Raw genomic sequence first — 20907 nt, 5'->3', positions numbered from 1 at the left:
TAGTGTTGGAGGACCTGTTACATATTCTTTTCTTTGCTGGGAATGTAGTTTAGCTTCAGAGAGGTTGGGGATCAGTGGAACTAATTTTAGACCCTTAACTCAGAACAGACTTAAATAAGGCAGAAAAGAATAAAAGCTTATTGTAGAATATTGTTGATATTTCTGTATTATGTTCAGAGTTATATCAAAATCTTTAGAGCAGTGATATATCTGTGAGGAATGTGACATTTTTTTTTTTTTTTAAAGAAAATGTCAGCTCCTATGTAACTGTGTAATGTTTCCTTGGTGCCTCCAGTCCCCACTCTCCCCTTTTAATGGGATTATATTTGAATCATATTTTTGAATATTGCTATACAGGAAAAATGGGTAGAATTTTTTGGCAATGCGGGGATGGACTCCTAAAGATTCTTTAAGGTCTGCTGCCTTTATATTCTCATGCATTTGACAAGAGAGTCTACAGGAAGAAGGATATCTTTTTTATTTTTTTGTATGTAGAGGCATCTAATGGCAACATTAGCATGGTGGCTGTGACACTAATATTGGAGCAATAAATTTAGCTACTTTGTATAGAAAGTAGTTGCACTTGAGCAAAGTCTATAGAGTTTATTTTGGGAATCTTGAAGATTTCCTAATGTTGATGAAAATTGAGTCTGACTTTAGAAACCTCAGGGGATAAATTGTGCTGATGATTGTTCTGAGTTGAACCTGAAGAAAATGCTGATGTGTTCACTCTTAAGCAAAGTGATTCATCATATAAACCTTATCATGGACAGGTCTGGCAGAGCAAAGAGAAATGAAGTAGGGAGTAAAAATTAAAGGAAAATGGAAATGAGAGCTATGACATACACTAGGACATTTTAGGTCTTTTAGGAAGAGGTTGCTGAGTGGCAATATTCTTTACCATCTTAATTAATGGGTAGGTTCCCATTTACAGAAAGGTAAGCTTTCTATGCCACATGCATGGAGCCCCTCACCCCTGACTCCACTGTGCTGTGCCCATGGGATTATTTTTGGACCTGTGTGGCTACCCAGTCTGCTAGCTTTCAGAACCATGGCCAGCCCTGTTACATGGTACTGTAACAGGGTACTGACATTGCTGTGCTGGGCCCTCGTGATAGTGTCTATAATATGGTACCCTTTCCAGGTGATTTTACAGACACAGGCCTCAACAATGGAATGGAACCAAAAGGCTTAATATGTGTGAAACATCCACTGGGGACCGAACAAATACCTGTGAGGTAGAGTTATCCGGGGGTGGGGAGATGCAGTCTTGTTATATGCAACTGGGGCAAGAGTCAGTGAAATTCAGTAATTACTGTTTCTGTGAGCCCATTTTTCTCCCAATGGCTTGTGAATACCATACAAACCTAGATTATGTAGGGGAAATAATATTGTGGAAGGTAGTCTAGAAAAAGAGTCAAAAGTTTAGTTTCTCCATTAGTTAATTTAGTTACTGTGTTAGTCAGTATTGGCTGCCATAACAAAATACCAGAGACTAGGTGGCTTAAACAACTGGAATTTATTTCTCACAGTTCTGGAGGCTGAGAAGTCCAAGATTAAGTTGCCAGGTGATTTGGTTCCCTGGTGAGAGCTCACTTCTTGGCTTGCAGATGGCAGTGTTCTCACCGTGTCCTCACATAGTGGAGAGAAAGAGGAAGCAAATTCTCTGATGTCTGTTCTTAGAAAGGCACTAATCCCATCATGAGCACCCCACTCCCATGACCTCATCTACACCGAGTGACCTCCCAAGAGCCCCATCTCCAAATACCGTCACATTGAGGGGTAGGGTTTTTACCTATGAATTTTGGGGGGACAGAGTTCAGTCCATAATTGTTACGTATTTTAGGTCATCATTGAGGTTGCTAAAACCCAAAATGACTGATGTGAATTTTATGTCTCTCTGATAGAGATTCTTGAGATATTGAAATAATACTAATAATTTAAGTAATATAATTGGGATTGGTAACAAAAGAATCAGTAGACCAAAAAAGGCTTTGAGCCAATGTTTTCTCATATGGCTTGCCCAGGAATTTTGTAGACAAAATTTATTTGATAGCTAGACCGTTGCTGAGACTGCTTCTTTGTGAATGACTTAGCAGCATTTACAAAACATATATTAACATTACTGACAGCCTAGTTTTAATTTCTCCAACCTACTCTGTTGGCAGAGATCATGAAGAAGGAAGACAGAATTAGTTGGGGCATATAGGAGCTACCACCTTTTTATTCTAAAGAATTCTGGGTAGCTTATATATATGATTCAAGTCCTGATAACTTTTTTTGTAATGTAAACCACTGGTAAATTATTTTCTTTCAATATTTTGAAGATGAAAGGCTAAGATACATATATTTCCCAAAAATGTCTCAGCAAATTCCAGGGTTTATTACCTCTTGCTAGCTGAAATTGATCTAATTCTGCTCCTAAGTAAGATAGTTTGGTAGTATTCTGAAATCCAGGGTCTTAGTGCTGCTGACTCTTTATAGCTGAATAATGTCGTGGCATATTAAGGATAATTGTGATAATTGACAGCTTTTCATGTGTAGGAGTTTATTAATACATGGATACTTAACTATTTTAAAAATTATCTATCTTAATGAATGCTATTTGGCTGTTTCAATTTCTTAGCTAATTTGATACAGAAAAAGTAACCATCTAATTTATCTGTCTAGAGTCTGACAGCATGTAAATCAATAGTCATTTTCTGGATTTGTTGAGGCAGAGGTAGGTTAACGCATGGAGAAAGTCTAGATCACTTGTATAGATCACTCCAAGAAAACTCAGATTCTATAAAAACAGATTCTTCAATGCAATTAATTTGAAGATGCTAATAAATGGATGGCCAATACAAGTTTTCTCTACTCTGACCCATTAAAATGGAGGCATAGACGTGTAATCAGGGTTCTTTTGGTTGCAAGTGACCAAAAAAAAAAAAAAAAAAAAAAAAATCAGTTCAATTTACTTTAAGCTAAAAGGGAAGGGGATCATCACATATGATTGAAAAGTAACTGACATGGCATGGCTGGATCTAGGTGCTTAAATGATGGCATCAGGAACCTGTCTACCTCTGTTCTAAGTACTTCCATGTTTACTTTCTTCTCAGGCAGGTTTTTCCCTTAGGGTTGCAAGATGGCCATCTGCACTCAAAACTTTTATTACCATCTTAGCACCTTAGCATAAAGTGAAAATGTGTTTCCCAGAAGTTCCAACAAAAGGCTGACACTTAGTTACTGTTTGGCCTGGATTAGGTAAAGTGTCTGCTCAAAAATTAATTGCTGTGGCTAAGAGCTGTGGTTTTCTCATTGTACAGACCTTTATTGCAGGGGGTGGATTCAGCCTCAATGGACTTGCAAATATGAAGGTGATTCTCCAAAGGGAAATGAGTTGTTGTTATCAGAAAAAGAAGCTAGGTTGCTGAGTCGGTGGGAGTAACAGATAGCCACTACAATGCAATGTGTGTGTGTGTGTGTGTGTTTTAAAGATTTATATGTATATGAAACTTTGTTTACTCAGTTATTTTCATTTCTTATAGTTATAAATGTGAAAATGAAGTTTGAAGATTTTATATATACATTTAAGTGTATTTATAGAATACTACAGCGGTCTAATCATTAGGTAAATTGTGGAAGTTGTAACAACTTTGGTGTTGACCCACAATCTTGTATCTAAGAATGAAGGAGGGAAATGAATACTTAAAATGATACACCAGTTGGTGATAGACATTAATAACTTTAAGAAATAAGTACTTATTTCTTTTTGTACTTTGATTTGAGAGTTAAGACTTCACCAGATGGTGGACTTTGCCAGGAGACAATACAAAATCCAGAAGTCCTTATTTAACCCACAGAAGGGAATTTGCATATAAACTTGTTGTGCTCAGTATGAATTGTTCATTATGATAACTATTTCTATTAAAAAAATTTTTATTTGGTAGCCTGCAGGGTGGCCACAGTGGGCTGCTTCCCAGACCAAAAATAAAAGGGCACAGTCAAAAATTGACTGTTGGTGTAATGAAGCAAATGTTCAATTAATTTACTTTAGGACAATTTCATATGCCATTATAATTTCTGCCTCTTCTAAAATCCAGTAAATTTATGTCTGTACTGTTCATGTGGCAATCTGACTTTTTTTTTTTTAAATAAAAGAGATTTTTTATTAGATGTGGTGGCTAAGAAATGGGCTTGAAAATAATACAACTGGGTATGAGGTCATATCACTTACTAGTTTTGTGGTCTTCGGGAAGTCCCTTAGCCTCTTTATACTCAGTTTCCCCATCTGTAATATAAGAGTAAATGAGAGAAGAACAACAGTAGATATTTCATAGGCTTCAGTGAAATAAGTAATGTAATAAATGGAAAGTACTTAACACAATACCTGGTACAGCGTAACCATTCCGAAATGTTAGTTATTGCATATTACATGTTTACTATTGTTATATGTTATCCCATTTATAAGCTCCTCGAGGATATGGAAGTTATCTTAAAAATATTTTGTGTTCCTTCAACAAATACTATAGTGTATTGCAGCTACTAAAAATTAGCAAGTATTAAGTTGCCAAATGAAAGAGTATAGAACTATACTTCAATTATTGCTAAGCCTCAGGGTTTCCGTTTTGTCACACCATGTCTTTTTCCTATTTGCACTTAAAAAAGAGGCAGAGGAAAGAAGTAGAGAAAAAAATTATCATGAGAAATTGTGGCAGAATATATATTATTCATTTTTTAACTCATTGTTTTACTTATTCTTTCCCCCATCCTTTCTTGTGTAACTTCACTGTGTACTAGGCAGGTGCCAAGAATAGTTGAAATAAGGGATGAACCAGATGGTTGGCTTAGTAAAGGTGCAAAGACAAAGGACAGCAATGAATACCACACAAAGCAGTGGATAGTGAATGTCTTAATAGAAGTTCAAATTAAGTATGTGGTCCCTCGGGTAGGAGGGATTGCATCTAGCAGAGGAAAATAGCTTACCTGAAGTGTTTATTCTTTTATTTGTGGCTTACTCAACATTGAATGGTGACTGTATTTTGGTCACTGTGCAGCAAATGCAAAGATGGATGAGGGGAAGGGTAGAATAAGGGCAATTTTCAAAACTTAAGACATTTTCCATTTCAGAATTCTTAATGTAAGCTTCCCTTTGCAAAGGGTTATGTTTTTATGTACTTGAAAATGTCCAAGGTTTATGAAGCCAGATCTAATTCATTACTGTTCAAAGTGACTATTAGGTGCAGGGTACTATGTCTTTGAGGAAGGTACGTAAAACATAGACACTGTCTTCCCGGATCTTGGTGATCTAGTTGGAGAGAAAAGTCACATCTACCACAGTTAGTTGATCATGAGAAAGCTGTACATTTTTTGGTACTAAATGAGTAAGTAGTTCAGACACAGTGCTTTTATAGTTTGAATAAAGGAGAGACTCACATTTCTGTGAATTGTTAGTATAGGTTAATGGAAAAGGTAGTTTTTTCAACTGGGCCTTAACAATTGAGTCAGAGTTAGAGAGGAGAGAAAAGAATATGAGGTTTGACAATTAAGTTCGTGAACTCATCCTAGCAAAAGTGCTACATACCTCATTGCTGAATATCACTAGGGTCACATTCGAAGTACTCCCCTTGGGAAGCTATGCACTGATGCCAGCACATAGTCCACCCTTCAAAGAAATTTTGGAACTCTTTTTCTGGAATGGTCATCAGAGCTGTCGTATTACCCTTGATGTCCTGAGTGTCATCAAAATGTCTACCTTTCAATATTTCCTTTATCTTCAGGTAAAGAAAGAAATCATTGGGGGCCAGATAGGGTGAGTAGGGAGGGTGTTCCAATACAGTTATTTGTTAACTGGCTAAAAACTGCCTCACAGACAGTGCTGTGTGAGCTGGTGCATTGTCGTGATGCAAGAGCCATGAATTGGTGAAAAGTTCAGGTTGTCTAAGTTTTTCATGTAGCCTTTTCAGCACTTCTAAACAATAAACTTGGTTAACTGTCCAGTTGGTACAAATTCATAATGAATAATCCCTTTGATCTCCAAAAAGGTTAGCAACATCGGTACAACAAGTTCGCAAACTTAATTGTCAGACCTCGTAATCTATTCTGGAAAAGTGAAAAAAGATCTGAAAATGAGCAGTATGTTCCATCATAAGAACAACTTCTGAGTTGCTGTGGGAGAAAATGTCCAACACACAAATTAGGGCCAGAATGATATCAAAGGCAAACTGAAAGGAGACTGCCCTCTGGTCAGGCATGGTGGAGAGGATTCATCTCACACATCATCTCTGACTGATGAGAGCAGCTGCTCTGAGAGCAACCAAGTTCAGGCTCCGCAGGAGTGAATGTGATGATGTGTAAGTGATGTCTGCCCTGGGTGCTGGTCGTGGGAATGGTGTGGACAGCATTCCTGCCACATACCTGCCTTTCCTTTTGTTGGCAACGGGGATTGTGGTGCCCTGGGTCTTTCCGAGCCCTGCACAGCATCACGTTGTTATCCTGCAGGTAGACGCTGGTCAAAGATAACCACATTGATGTAGGACCCTCCAGAAAATTCTATAGCTACTCAAAAAACCCAAAACTCCTTCTAACCAGAGAACAGAATAAAAAAAGAAGCAAGTCAAGGCAGATGAGAGGTATTAACTTGACTTTGATCTACAGGTTTTCTGTTCTGACAAATGTGATTAGTTAAATTTGGCAGTTTCTCTCTAGCCTTCATTCCCTTCCTCCCTGTCACCATCTCTCATTTTCTCCAGGTTCTCTTTTACGATGAAACTAGGTTAGTTATTACTTAGAATCATAATCTATTCATCTGTAATACAAGTTGATTTTCTGATGCCCTGCCCCTGTATTAAAGTGAGGCTAAAAGGGCTTCATTATTTTCCTCTTGTTCTTTTATTGGCTGTTTCCTAGAATGTAGGTAATCTTTGTGTCTCATTACTGAAGGTACCTAATTAACCAAAGTAACATAGGCAGAACTGCTGGATTTTTTTCTTTCCTACCTTGTATATTTTCAACATATAGGGACTATTAAGGCCAATATCCATGAGAGCGTTCTTTATTAGAAGCTATGCAGGTTTTGCAATTAAGAACCAGCAATTTTTAAAATAATGTAAACCTTGTATTTTAGCTACTATAATGGTCATCATCATCCTGCTTTTTAGGTGAGGAATTTGAGACACAGAGCAATTAATTAACTTGTCTTAGGTCACACCACAAGTAAGTAGCCCAGTTTGGATTCAAACCCTGGTAGTTTGGCTCCAGAGTCTATACTTTTAATCTCAGTGCAATGCTGTGTCTTGTGTTTAGCTCATTTAACCATTTGATCAAGTTATGGGGGAAAAAAATGAATTCTTGACATGATTCATTAGGGAGACTCTCACTCTGCATATCTTTATGTTAAGAATGATGTTAGAAATTGGGAAGGGTATTTGCTGGCCACAGGGGATGCCCCCTCCCACAGGTCAATATTTACAAAATTGCTATGGCCTCCTACTTCTAATTCCTGGAGAAGCTTAGGGGAGCAACTGAGAAAAGAAACTGAAAAGAGTAGCAAGCTAGCTAATGACACACGATTCTGGAATTTTATCCCAAAGGGATTGTTATACTGGTTGCTCAGAGGCTGTATTTAATAAATAAGACAACTTAGGAAAGGTGCTTAAACATGGTGCCTAGAGAGGAAGACCCGGAGGTAACGTTACATCCTTCTTCCATTCCATTTTGCAGAAGTCACAGATGAGTTGCTGTCTGATAAGAAGTGAGTCGTGTTTTTCTAATTTCAGAATGCCAGACTAGAGTAATGCTCTGTGGCTTAGAGCCGAGCCAAGATGTGTGCTGTCTGTGCAGGGGATTCAGTTATTTCAGCTTGAGAAACATTTATTCTCCTTAGAATAGAGGTGGGGATATACCCATATCATATGTTTTAGAAATGGACAAAATGTTGATTCTCTAAATGTAGACTCTTCACTTCAAAAAGCTAGTTCTAATTCCGGGATCTTTGATGTTGAATGTTGATGAACATCAATCAAATTTGTTACTGTCAGTTTCAGAACCACTATGATCAATAACTAACTATATTTTTAGTAGTGTGAACACTATACTCCTTAGAAGTGTTATCCAGATTCCAAATTTTGCCTATGGTTTCTAACCCTCCCATCATTTTTTTTCATGCCTTTCCTGATCCTCTAAAATAATTACACATCCTATTTCTTGACTGGAAAGGCCTTGTAAATGTTTTTACACAAAGTCCTGGAACTTTAGAATTTTTTCCTCCCAGTTATATTAAGAAATTTCAAATCCATTTTTTTCTAATTACAGAAGTAAAACATTGTATCCTGAATTAATATGTGTTCAGTTACTTTATTTTAATATTTTGCAAGCACAGTTCACAGATACTTTTGTTTGTTGGTTTATGTACTAGTTCATTTTTTCACTTTACTAATTAATTGATTAATTAATTACTTAATGTTTGTTTCCCTTTCTAGCATGTCAACTTGATAGCAACAGGGCTCTTTTTGTCAAGTTTTTTGCTTTATCTTCAGAGCCTGAAACAAAGCCTATTTAGAGCATAGACAGTACTCAAATATTTGCTGAATGAATATATGAATGAATTGTGCACACTTCAGAATTGATAGAAAAATGAAAGGAAGAAAATAGAAGCCCTAGAAATAAACATTTAAAAGATAAGCAGTCTTTACTTTGCATAGTAGTGCAGGACCATAAAAATAACTATGCAAGCTGAAATTATGCAAAACAATCCTAATAATCAATAGGAATAGTTACTATTATTCTTTGACTTTTAAAAAATTTTCCAAGTCATTAAAATTGTTCTTGCTGTTGGCTATAAAGTCATTGGGAAATGAAAACATAGTAAAACTGATATTTATTTATTTACTCTAATTTAAAACATTAGAGACATTAAGATTAAAGAGACTGATTTTTCTTTTTAAAACTCATCAGAAGTAGTTTGAATACGTAGTACTTGTTTTCTTGCTGAAGTACAACTAATGAAATGGAGCAAGCATCTTTTCTATGCCCAAATTGTCATACTTCTCTATAAGTTTGGATCAGCTTCCAACATTTTATCCTTTGTGCTTTCCATGTCAAGAAATGTCTCTGAGAGTTCCTTTAATGTGTAGGTTGGTTTTTTTTCCCCAAGTGTCATTTCTTCTGGAATTTTGCTGTCATTTTCGTACAACCACTTTCCTTATTTACATTAATGAATGCCTTCACTAAGTTCCTCCACTATGCATTTAGTCTGTCAAATGGCCAATGGCAGCGTTTTCTATGTTGCCATGATCAGTTAGGGCTTCCAGAACTCCATTTACATTTGACTACAGATTTCACTTCCAGTGTCATCACTTTTTGTTTCTGTAGTGTAATCTTTGTTGGCTGCAACTCCCTCTTGTGATTATCAATGTTGTATGAGTTTATCATGGGGAGATAAGAAAGCAACACAACTACACACCTTGCTGTCTGTACAGGAAGAACTGGATAACAACTGTGTAGTGATCAATTACCGACAGACTTTGAAAGACTCATTGTGATTGGTCACTGATCATGAGGTACATGTTATTTACATAGTAATTGTGGACTAAAGAGGTAGCAGTGAAGTCTGTGCTTTATGCAATTTCTCATAGTTAATATACCATGCTAACTAAAATTTGTACTGTGTTGTTAGGGGACTAGTGCTATTTAACTAAACTGGTAACTGAAGTTCACACATATTGGAACCCTGCAAAGTGAGGGCTCCCTCGATTCCAGACTAGTGTGTGTGTGTGTGTGTGTGTGTGTGTGTGTGTGTGTTTCTTTACTGGAGTGGAATCACTTTATGCTTTATGCATATGACTTTGCAATTTTATTTATTTAATATTATATGGTATACATCAAAAAACCAATAATCTTGACTTCATGTTTTATGACTATATGGTATTTTATTGAATAGTTATACTGTAGTTTTTTAACCAGTCGTCCTTTTTGGACATTTAGGCTTTTTCTATTTTTTTCAGTAATAAACAATGGTGCAGTGGTCACCTTTTCTTGTAGCTGAGTCTTTGAGATAATGACTATTATTTATTTGAAATGAATGTCCTGTGATAGAATTACTGGCTCACAGGATACGTATACTTTTAAAACATTTCTGTATTTTTCAAAATTTCAGAGAATTGTTCCCATTTATGATCCAACCAGTGACCATAAATTTCCTAAACCCTTGCTAATATTGGACATTATCGTTCTTTTTAATTTTGCAATTTTAGTAGATAAAATATGTATCTTATTTTAATAGTTTTGATTACTAGTTAGGTTGAATATTTTTCATGGGTTTATTTGTAGTAAATATATTTTTATCTATGTAATTTTATTCTTGTCCTGTATTATAGTAGTTTTCAGCTAGTAAGAATTTTCTTGTTATTTATTTATTTTTTTGGTTGAGTACATGTATTCCTACATATTTATGTGCATATGTACACATACATATTTACATATATATGTGTGTGTATATGTATGTGTGTATATACATACACACATACATATGCATATATATGTATGTATGTATATATACACACATGTATATATCTGTGTATCTGGATTGCATTTATATGTATATAACATTCTTAGTTTTACTTAGGGATTATAAAGAGTATCTGTGGACCTTAGTTTTGTAACATGACTATCAGTTTCCAAATGCTATCCTTTTTTTTTTAAAGAAAAAAAGAATGGGAAAATAACCCATGAACTGGAGAAGATGCTAGTTAATTTTTCATTACATTATTTTCAGGAGATGGGGTCAAAAGGAGCTAGTAGGGCATTCAATTATGTGCTTCAGTGTGGTGCAAAATTTTTTTTTCCCTCAGGTGTACAATATTTTACTTGGACTTGTTTTTCAAATGCACTGAAGTGTGACTAAACATTTTTGGGTACTGCCATTATGTAAAGAAGAGGCCCCATCTTGTTAAATATTATTTCATCAACTTTGTAGTTAGCCAGTTATGGGCAGCGAGGAGCCTGTGAGGGCATGGGCGTTGGACAGAGGGAGGGTGTGTAGGAGGTGGACAGCTGGGGGAAACTCAGGATTGGGGTGCTCTGTTGCCCCCTCCCACTGTTGTAGGAAAACTGATTGGCTCAAGCTGGTTTCTGTCTAATAATTTTGGATGGGTCATAAGTGGAGAAGGAGGGAAAGTCATGTGGTTGGACCACAGCTCATCTGAGGGCTAAAGGTTCTTTGTCATATACCACACAGAACTAGAGTGTTGTCCTTTTTGAAAGTGGTGGGGCGCTGAGATACAGTTTAAAACCAAAGGAACGGAGAAGCGCTTTGATTTTTCATCTTTAGGTTGGGGACAAGGGAGGCTCAGCAAGGAAGATGTCCACTGAAAATGTGGATGGGAAGCCCAACAGCACTGGGGACAGAGGAAGAGCTTGGAGCTACAGTTTCCTCAAGGTTGTGCAGCCAGTGTTTAATCACAGTATTTTCACTTCTGCAGTCTCTCCCGCCGCAGAGCGCATCCGATTCATCTTGGGCGAGGAGGATGACAGCCCAGCACCCCCTCAGCTCTTCACCGAGCTGGATGAGCTGCTGTCCGTGGATGGGCAGGAGATGGAGTGGAAGGAGACTGCAAGGTGAGCCATGGCCGACTGTGTGCAGTACTTACCTGTGGAAACAAGTGTGGGGCAAGAGAGTTGAGTCTGTGAGTGAGCACCTTTCTCTAGCCTTAGCATTTTGCAAAACTGGTGAGCATGATGTTGGCTGGGTTAAGGAGTCAAACAATTGTTTTTCTTCTCTTTTACATTGACATGGATGCAGGAGACCCTTTATTTCACTATTCGAGCATTGTTTCATGGATCCATATTGTTATAATTTTAGCCTTAATAAGGAATTAGTAGTAAATCTCCATTCGTATGCTATTTAATAGTGAAATATTTTAGAAATAAACTCAAGTACCCAAACGAGATAGCCTAGAGATGTGTGTCCATAGTCTCCACATGCCAAGGTATCTTGTGAGATCATGTCCGATTTATTCCCCATTCCATTAGAAGGAGGTTGCAAAGACAGTGACTGGTACCCACAAACTTGCTATTATTCCAAGTAAAAACCTGCCATCTTTTAAATATCCAGTGAAAGTAAGTAGAAGGTTTACCTGAATTTGGAATTTAGAGACCTGCATTCAATTTCAGACTGACACCTGTTAGCTACATAACCCTCAGTTTCTCAGAACTTTGTTTTCGTCAGTGGAATATATAATAATGCCTACTACATATAATGTATATGCATGCTATATAGGATATGTAATATATGTAAATATAATGTACAATATGTGTCTAATTATGTCACATATACACATGTGTGTATATATGGAAATTCTTTGTAAATTGTTAAACACTATACAAATATCTAAGGTTTTGTTAATCTCACAATAACAGAGCCTTTCTTTCCTTCCTTCTTTCTACATATATAATTAGTTATATATTCCATACTAAGTCTGCTATGACATGTAACAATTATATAATATAAAGACTTTGATATAATGCAGTTATTGGCATCTCATTTTCATCATTACATGAAGACATGAAGATTCAATGTATTTCACTTTCACAAATAGAATATTATTAAGATATGCCTTTTATCTTTTATAGGCTGTAATGTAATTCAAATCAATTAAATTGAACCAGTGTATTTTTGAATGCATAGAATATGTTGCATACTGTTTTTAGGTACTGGGAATACACAAGTGAATATTTTCATTCTTTACTCTTTTAGGGCCTCTTTTCATGATATGGTAATAGTCTCTTATTCCATTTCTCAGCACCAATAACCTGGATATTAAAAGTCTTCCATAAAGTACAGTTTTAGTTCATAAAACGTCTTCCAAAAGAAGGATTTTGAAACAAAAACTTTTACTGGTATCTTGATTTCATTCTTTCTTTTCCTTCTAACGGGAAAAAAAAAAATAGAGTGGGAATTGTTGACTCATACAGGTGCAGCCTGAATTAAGTGTTGGGGAGATTTTGGCCTAGTCTTTGCTTTGTTGCTAACTAGCTATTTATCTTTGGGCAAGTCATGTAATCATGCAGTCTCCCTGAGTTTGAGTTTTCTATTCTATAAAATGAGGATCATATTGGGTTGCATCCTCTCTAACGTCATGCATATCTTACAGCTTTTAAAATCCCATCCCTGTGTGTATACTGTTGTACTCAGCAGTGACTAGAAGAGCTACTTTGATTCTTATTTTTATCTAAAAATTCTATGTGAGTACTTACATAGAGTAGAATTCAGATACGACATTCTGTTTTTCTTTTATTCAAATAAAGACTACGCTTTATTTTATATGACCCCTGGTCCCAGAAATGTGGACAGATCAGTTCACTCTATAGGTAATTCAACATTGAAAGAGATGGACACAGTGTTTTCCTTTAAGTTTCTTAAAGGAGTAAGATGGTCTTGAATACTTTACCATCCTTAAAGGCTTTATTTCCTTGTGAATGTGTGTGTCATTTGGGTGATGTCATTAGTCCCTGAGAGACTATACTGTTGGAGAAGAAGTGTGTTGAGAGTACACCATGTGTTGGGGGTGGGGGGGCTGTCCAGGAAGAAACATATGTATAGTCTACACTCCATAGCTTCTCCTATATAGGACTTGTCACAATTATTATTAATTAAGCATACATGTGGTATTATTGTTTCTGTTTTATCTCCCTGATTACACTAATTCCTCTGAAGGCAGGGACCACCATGTCTGTTTTTAACTATTGTATTACCAGGGCCTTGCTGTGCATGGATACATGATAAGTGCTGAATAAAATTTTTTGTAGGTGATTAGTTGAAAACTGATTGCCTTAGAAACAGCATACACATAATACTTTCTTAGAAATATTACTTGATCAAATTTGGAGTTCTGTAATAATCCACCTGTTTCTGATTGATGGACAGCTGAATGACAGACCCAAGGTGCCCAGTACATCATTGATAATGATGTTTCAAACTAATTCATCAATATGCTATGCCATCTGCATTTAGTTTTCTAGCCCAGACTTCTTGCTTTATTTGGTAGGAAACAAATAATTGAATGGCTAATAGGCATCTCAAAACAACATGTGTAGAACTGAACTTCTGATTTACCCACCTCAGATAATACTCCTACACACTTCCCTCCCCACCACAATGGATAACTCCATTTTTCTAGTTGCTCAAGTCAGAAACATTGGAGTCTTCTTTGACTCCTGTCTTTCTCTACACCCCTTATATGATCCACTGGTGAATCCTATCTATTTTACCCTCAACGATATATTCAGAATCTCACCATATCTCACATTCAGTACCACCACCACCCTGGTCCAAGCCACCATTATCTCTCACCTAGATTACTGCAAAAGCTTCTTAATTAGTCCACCTCTCTGCACCTGCCCTTGCCTCCCTCATGAACTGTCCACCGGGATCTCTTTGACCTTGTGTACTTCTCTACCTCTTGTTCGCTCTGCTTCAGCCTCCCTGGCCAGTCATGCTCCTGTGCCAGGGACTTGGCCCTTCTGTCTGAAATGCTCTCCCTGCCACATCCCCACAGTTACCTACATGGCTCGTGTTTTTTTACCCCCTTCAGGTCTTTATTCAAATACGACCTTCTCAGTGACTGCCCTTTCTACAATGGAAATCTTCTCCCAACACTCTGTCCCCTCTCCTCCATCATTTATGTCCTTAGTACTTCGCAGCGTTGAGCATATCGTACCTCTAATCCTTTCTTCCCAATAAAATCAAAACTCCATTCATGAAGGCAGGAATTTTTGGTTGTTTTGTTCACAACTGTAGTCCTAGTACCTACAAGTACCTGGCACACAATCCATAATCAAGAAATATGTTTCAATAGAATGAATGGAGAAATTGAACCTTGATTCTTAGTTTGTTGCTCCACTTAAATCCTGCAGGGAGGTTTGGAGGTGATTGTACCTCAGGAAATGATTCAGATTTTCAGTGAATTTTACCTCCTGCAACATACTCTGCTTCAGAATGTTTTTGCAGTAATTTTTGACTGCCATTTATGATGTCCCATTTCCAGACATGATAGGGAATCCTCCCCCGCCACCGTGGAAAGCTCTGAAACCTACCAGACTAATAAAAAAGTGTAGTGCTTAGAAGATATTTGCTTTATATATGAAAAATGTGGCATAAATATTTTTCTGGCTAACTTATAAAATTGAGAATTTTTTTTGATTTGTGTGTGTGTGTGTGTGTGTGTGTGTGTGTGTGTGTGTGTGTGAAAACCTTAATTAACAGACTATTTTGTTCCATAGAGAACTAACCCGCCGGACTTCTCCTGTTTAATGTAGTTTGTACTATAAGCCCATATCCCCACAGAACACAATCCTACCCCTTTTAAACTCTCCCTTTTAATGTTTAGTACCTTTGGTTGACGAATGCTTTGATTTCACCAAGAATATCCTATATTGAATCTTAGCATTGCTGCAGTTTCAGTCCTACTTCAGGAGTTCAGGTTTGCTCTGTGTCTCAAAAAATAAAGAGAATGATTTCAGTAGTAGAAAAAATATCCCCATTTAGGTCTTGGAAAGCACAGTAGTCAGGTAAAACTATGAACAAGGGAAGCCTTTATTTACGTGAATTTTGAAGTACAGCTATCTCTACCACTCTCTTTTTTTCACTTCTTTTTCCTGCTCTTCCCTTTCTTAAAAATTAGAACTTTGAATTTTCACTGGCTCTTCCAACATAGAGCACAAGTCGAAGACTGCAAAGGGTAGAATGATCAGACCTGAGAAGTGTATATGGTCAGTGGAATACAGAGAACACTGTTTTAAGGAGTAGTCCTAAGTGTTAAGTCATTAGAATATTGACATTTAGTAAGGTAGCAGTAATTATCATAGACTATTTGGTATCAGGGAAGAAGCTTATGTTCCTCATTAACAATTTCTGGATAGCTAGGCATTAGTTAATGGATTCATGAAGCAAACTGGTAAACGAATAAGTCATGGTCCAGCTTTGGTGATGGCCCAAAGCCAGGAAGAAGGGCTACCACTACCCCCTGCCATCCCCCAAACTCTTTATTTCAGTTGGTGATGTCTATGCAGAAATCATTATTGGCTTTCACTTTCCCTTCAGCAACTGTTCAGATGGGCAATGTTATAAGACTATATGTTAAAGATTACTCCCCCAATGTGATTCACATTTCACTGCCAAATAAGGAACACCATCACAAGTTTCAACAAACAAAGCAAGCCAAAAAAGGAAAAGGGTATTGATGTTTCACTTTTAATGGAACAGCACAAAGGAACAGCCATTTGTCTTTCTGCTCTGCACACTGACCTGACATACCCCTGGACAACCTGGTTCCAGGGCCTGGCCACCAAACACAGACACGTGCACTTACCCTGGGGGTTTGGAGAGGGACCACTGTCTTCGCAATCTCCACTGACCTCTATCTTTCCTCTACTGGATTACTTTGGAAAATTCCATTCAGACCATGTTTATTTTTTCGGTAAGAAAAAGTCTGAAGGAAAATAAGTTTAATCACTTGTGTAATTATATGTAGTTACAAAATACATATAACTTTTACAACAACATACACAGAACTTTATGTAACTTTTATATAACTTTTATAAGTATGTATACATATAACTTTATAACCTTTATACATACACATAACTTTTATATAACATTTATAACAACATACATATAACTTTTGCAATAACTTTCACAGTTGATCTAAAAATTTAAGAATTCTCCTTAAAAACATCTCTTATGCCAGATACACACTAGCACTGGCTGCTTTTTTATGTGTGATGAGGCACTTATTAGTTAGCAAGAAATTTTATCATCATTTTGATAGTTTTATGAAGTTGGAGTATAATCTAGGGTGAAGGTCATGTCTATTTTCCACAGTAAAACTGGCATGTTTTTAAGTTAGAGGTCTTGTCTTTTCTTAATTATATTTAATCATATGATTGGAAAATTGCAAAATTCAGTGATTCCCAGTGGGCCTTCTGTTTCTTCAACAAGCGAGTTGAAATACTGTTTGGTTGGCAGTCACTCAAAGTGTGTTAAACTTCAGTGTACTTTATCATTATTCTTCTAAGACTTTGGAATAAATAAACTTCACCTAATAAACTACTCTTCCAAGGTTACAACAGTTTTATAATTGCAAGCATTTGAAAAGCCAACTTCTGAAATTAATTTTCCTGTAACATGTCAAGTACCAAGCAGAAGGAAAAGTAGGAAACTTACCGCTAATATATGGTTATTCCTAGTTATTATGAAGAGAGAGAGTGGCTTTTAGTACATTTTACAGTAAGAATGTCTGGTGTGTTTTTTTTTAAAGAAAAATAATTGCATGGTTCTGAAGCACCTTTACAAATTCATTGGCACTCAGATAGCTGAACTTTGGTACCTTGGCCTTAGCCTTTTCTTTAATGGGTTCTGGTTTGAGTTGAGTAGTTTTCAGTTTTTTGTTTTCAAATTTGTCCTTGATATGTGAGGATAGACATAGCATGTACAGTTTCTGAAATAAAACTACCTGCAAATAATCTGTTTAAATGGTCAAACCATTGCTTTATGCCTGAATGCAAGTGTTGGAAGTATAATCAGTTCCTTAAACAATTACATCAATATATTTTAAAGGAATTGTATAGTCACTATGCCAGAGCTTCCTTTATGCCCTTAGCTTTGTTGATACGACATGATCACAGCATTCAGTATTTACTGAACTCAAAGTGAAATAGATGCTAAATGGAACTATGAGATAATACTGATCACTTAGGAATGTGGATTCTAAGAACCTGGTAGTTTGGGACTACATTTCCATTCTTTTATTGTTAAATCTTGACCTAAAGAGCTGGTGTATTCCAGGAGGGTGAGTAATGAATGCTATCCCATAAATCCAAACTAGTTAAGATTTATGATTTCTAAATGTGCTTTTAAGACTTGTTCAAAGTCATATTGAAGTCCAGTCAGGTTGCCTAAAATATAAACTATGGAGAGGATGAAATATAAGATCCATCACAAAAAAAATGCAATGGTTTTGCTCCTTTAAAAAAACATTAAACTTACATTTTTTGGACATTTGAGGATAATGGTAGAAAAGAGCCCTTGTGCCATACTGTATGTAAGTGAGCCTTAGTTTTATTTTAAGAAATGGATTTGGCAAAACTGATTTATGGCAACTGATAGAAAGGGGGTTCATTTAGTAAAGATAAGCAGGAAGTGAAGGCTGTATAAAACACTCCCCTTTGCTGAGTTTCTAGTTGGCCCTTGTCATTCATCTTGGGCTTAAATTTTATGACCAAAGATTCTATCCCTCACCTAATAAGATTACTCTTAGGACTAAAAACAAGGAGTCACTATTCACAGATGCCATAATTATATGTAACCCTGTCTTTGTTTCATATACTATGGAATCTTCTGTCTTCCAAAACCTTATCTTGAGCAATAAATTATAATATCAAAGGTAAATAAGATTCATACATGAGTTACCCACAAATATGGTTAGCGATTCTGTGAGCAAGTGTGAAAAAAAGATATACCTAAAGTTAACCAATGAAATATATGCTCCATAAAATGATTACTGTCAAAATAAACCCCAATTACCTTTTATCATTTTGGAAAATCCATAGAATTCTATGAGTGTGATGTAAAATTGACATTTCCCCTCCACGTCTATTTCTGTGGTTCTAATACCACGCAAAGAGAAGAACTAATTTACACACACACACACACACACACACACACACACACACACACACACAGAATATTAAGGGTCTTCCATTCTTTTTGGAATGTTTTGCAACCACTTTGTAGAAATGAACAAGGTCCAGCTCTGAAGTTTTAAAACTTTAGTGGTGATGTTGGCTTTTTAGCTTGTGAGGAAAACGTAAAAACCTCCACTGCCTACATTTTTTGGAATACACGGGAAAGGAAGAGGGTCTTAGAATTGCGGGTGGGGTTGGGAATAAGGTTGCCATTGACATGTGGGTGTTTCCTGCCAGGGCGAGGCTTCCTGAGAGGGTAATGGAGGGAGACTCTTTGAATATGGCCAAAATACTTCTGAATCACATGAGTGTTGGGCTTGATTAAAATTCTAAATTTTCTTTGACACTGTGACTGATCTCTTGATCTATTTTTACTACCGGTTCTGCTAATGTGTTTTTTCTTCCCTCCTCTGGGGGTGGTGAGTAGTCTATAAATAATACCTCATGTAGAACTTCCTCTGATCTCTGCCCTTTGTTCTCATCTTTAGTGAGCTAGGTGAGTGTTTACCTTTTCTAGGAAAACATTTTTCAATCATTAAACCTTTGGGTGAAGAATGTAGAAAAACAATTTTTTTTAACCCCACTGTTGATCTTTTCAGAAGGTTTGAAGTGAGGGAAACATTTTTCTTTGGGTGGTAATGAAGAGCAAAATGATGATGCTTTCCTTTTTTTTTTTTTTTTTTTAACCAGTATAAGATGAGTCTATATGTGTAATATGTGGGACATAAAAATTGTCAAATGTGTTTTGCCTTTATTTCCATTAAACTTTTAAAAATTGATATATATTGCTAAGCTATCAAAATGTCTAGGAGTCTTAGAAAGAAGAAGCTATGAAAGAAGGCTGTTTGCTCCAATACTAAGGATGCTAGGAGATCTGTTATTTCAGAATAGATGTGTTGTTCATTGAGCTTGCATATTTTTAAACACATGTGGAACCAGACTTTAAGGGGGAACATGTGTCAGCTGAGGGATATGTATTAAAGTAAGACATAGCAACATGTGCTGACCCTCTTTAGGCATTAAAGGGAAATTATATATTCATTTGACCACTTCATAGACTGTGCTTTTCAAATATTTAAGATAAATATTGGTTCATAACTGATATTTCATCTTATATAAATTTGCCTTGTGGAGACACAACAGAATTCTCACAATGGTGGCTATTACACATTGTAAGCTCTACCTACAAGGAGAATTTTGTAATGCATATTTTTTCGACCTTATTTAAAAGATTTAGTTAAATAATTGTTCTTAAGGTTTTTCATGGTTACATATAGATAGATATAAAACCAAGAGTGCTTTGGTTCCTTTTGGTTTGTTTTCTTTCTCTCTAATATTAGGGAAAGGAACAGTCTAGTTCTTCTATTTAGTGTGTTTATAACTATAGGTAACACAATTAATGATATAAATAAGCTTTTAAGACTCCACAAAAGGAGATGTTTTGGAAGTACTGGTGGGGGTGGAAATGGAGGGGTTGATGTTGCTATTTCCAGGAAGGTTAAAACACTTCTAATTTCTATTCACTAATTTCATGTTTCTAGGTGGATTAAGTTTGAAGAAAAGGTGGAACAGGGTGGGGAGAGATGGAGCAAGCCCCATGTGGCCACATTATCCCTTCACAGTTTATTTGAGCTGAGGACGTGTATGGAGAAAGGATCCATTATGCTTGACAGGGAAGCTTCTTCTCTCCCACAGTTGGTGGGTAAGTATGTTGTTTTAAGTTCTTACCATTTTTACAGCTTTTCCTGCCTATCCATGAGTCTCCATCAAAGCAAATGACTTCTAGTATAAGCAGAGTCAAATATTCTAGAACATTTATTCTTTTTCTCTTCTTGTGTTATAAAACTAGTAGGATTTATTGCAGAAAATTTGGAAAATACAGACAAATATTGAGAAGAAAACTTAAAAAGTCATCCATTATATCTCTCTCCGGTCAGTCGTTATTGACATTTTGGCATTATTTCCATTCAGTTTTGTTTCTCAATCTTCTTTCTTGTGCTTTTTATTTTCTATGTTATTTTTTAAAAATTAAAATTTGAGTCGTATTGTATGTGTACATATTTGTATTCATTTTTTCACTGATTAGCATAAAATTAATATTTTGAATAAAGGTGCCCCTTACCCCCACTCATCCTTGGCGATATTGGACTGGAAGTCTGGACACTAGATTACTCTTTGATCTTA

General features: G+C 36.3%; 1 protein-coding gene across 6 annotated transcripts in view; it reads left to right on the top strand.

Moving 5' to 3' along the window:
* SLC4A4 (solute carrier family 4 member 4) overlaps window positions 1-20907 on the top strand; it is a 343152-nt gene that overhangs the window by 130770 nt on the left and 191475 nt on the right. For all 6 annotated transcript variants that reach the window (XM_019757100.2, XM_074324475.1, XM_019757101.2 and 3 more), the window contains 2 exons: window positions 11463-11598; window positions 20265-20425. In XM_019757100.2, the coding sequence (XP_019612659.2) occupies window positions 11463-11598; window positions 20265-20425 (297 nt within the window). The remainder of the gene's footprint in view (window positions 1-11462; window positions 11599-20264; window positions 20426-20907) is intronic.

The sequence above is a fragment of the Rhinolophus sinicus genome, linkage group LG02 (genome assembly GCF_036562045.2).
Source record: "Rhinolophus sinicus isolate RSC01 linkage group LG02, ASM3656204v1, whole genome shotgun sequence".
In the NCBI taxonomy this organism is placed as follows: Eukaryota; Metazoa; Chordata; class Mammalia; order Chiroptera; family Rhinolophidae; genus Rhinolophus; species Rhinolophus sinicus.
Note: the sequence above shows the minus strand (reverse complement) of the source record. Positions and strands in the feature narration are given on the sequence as shown.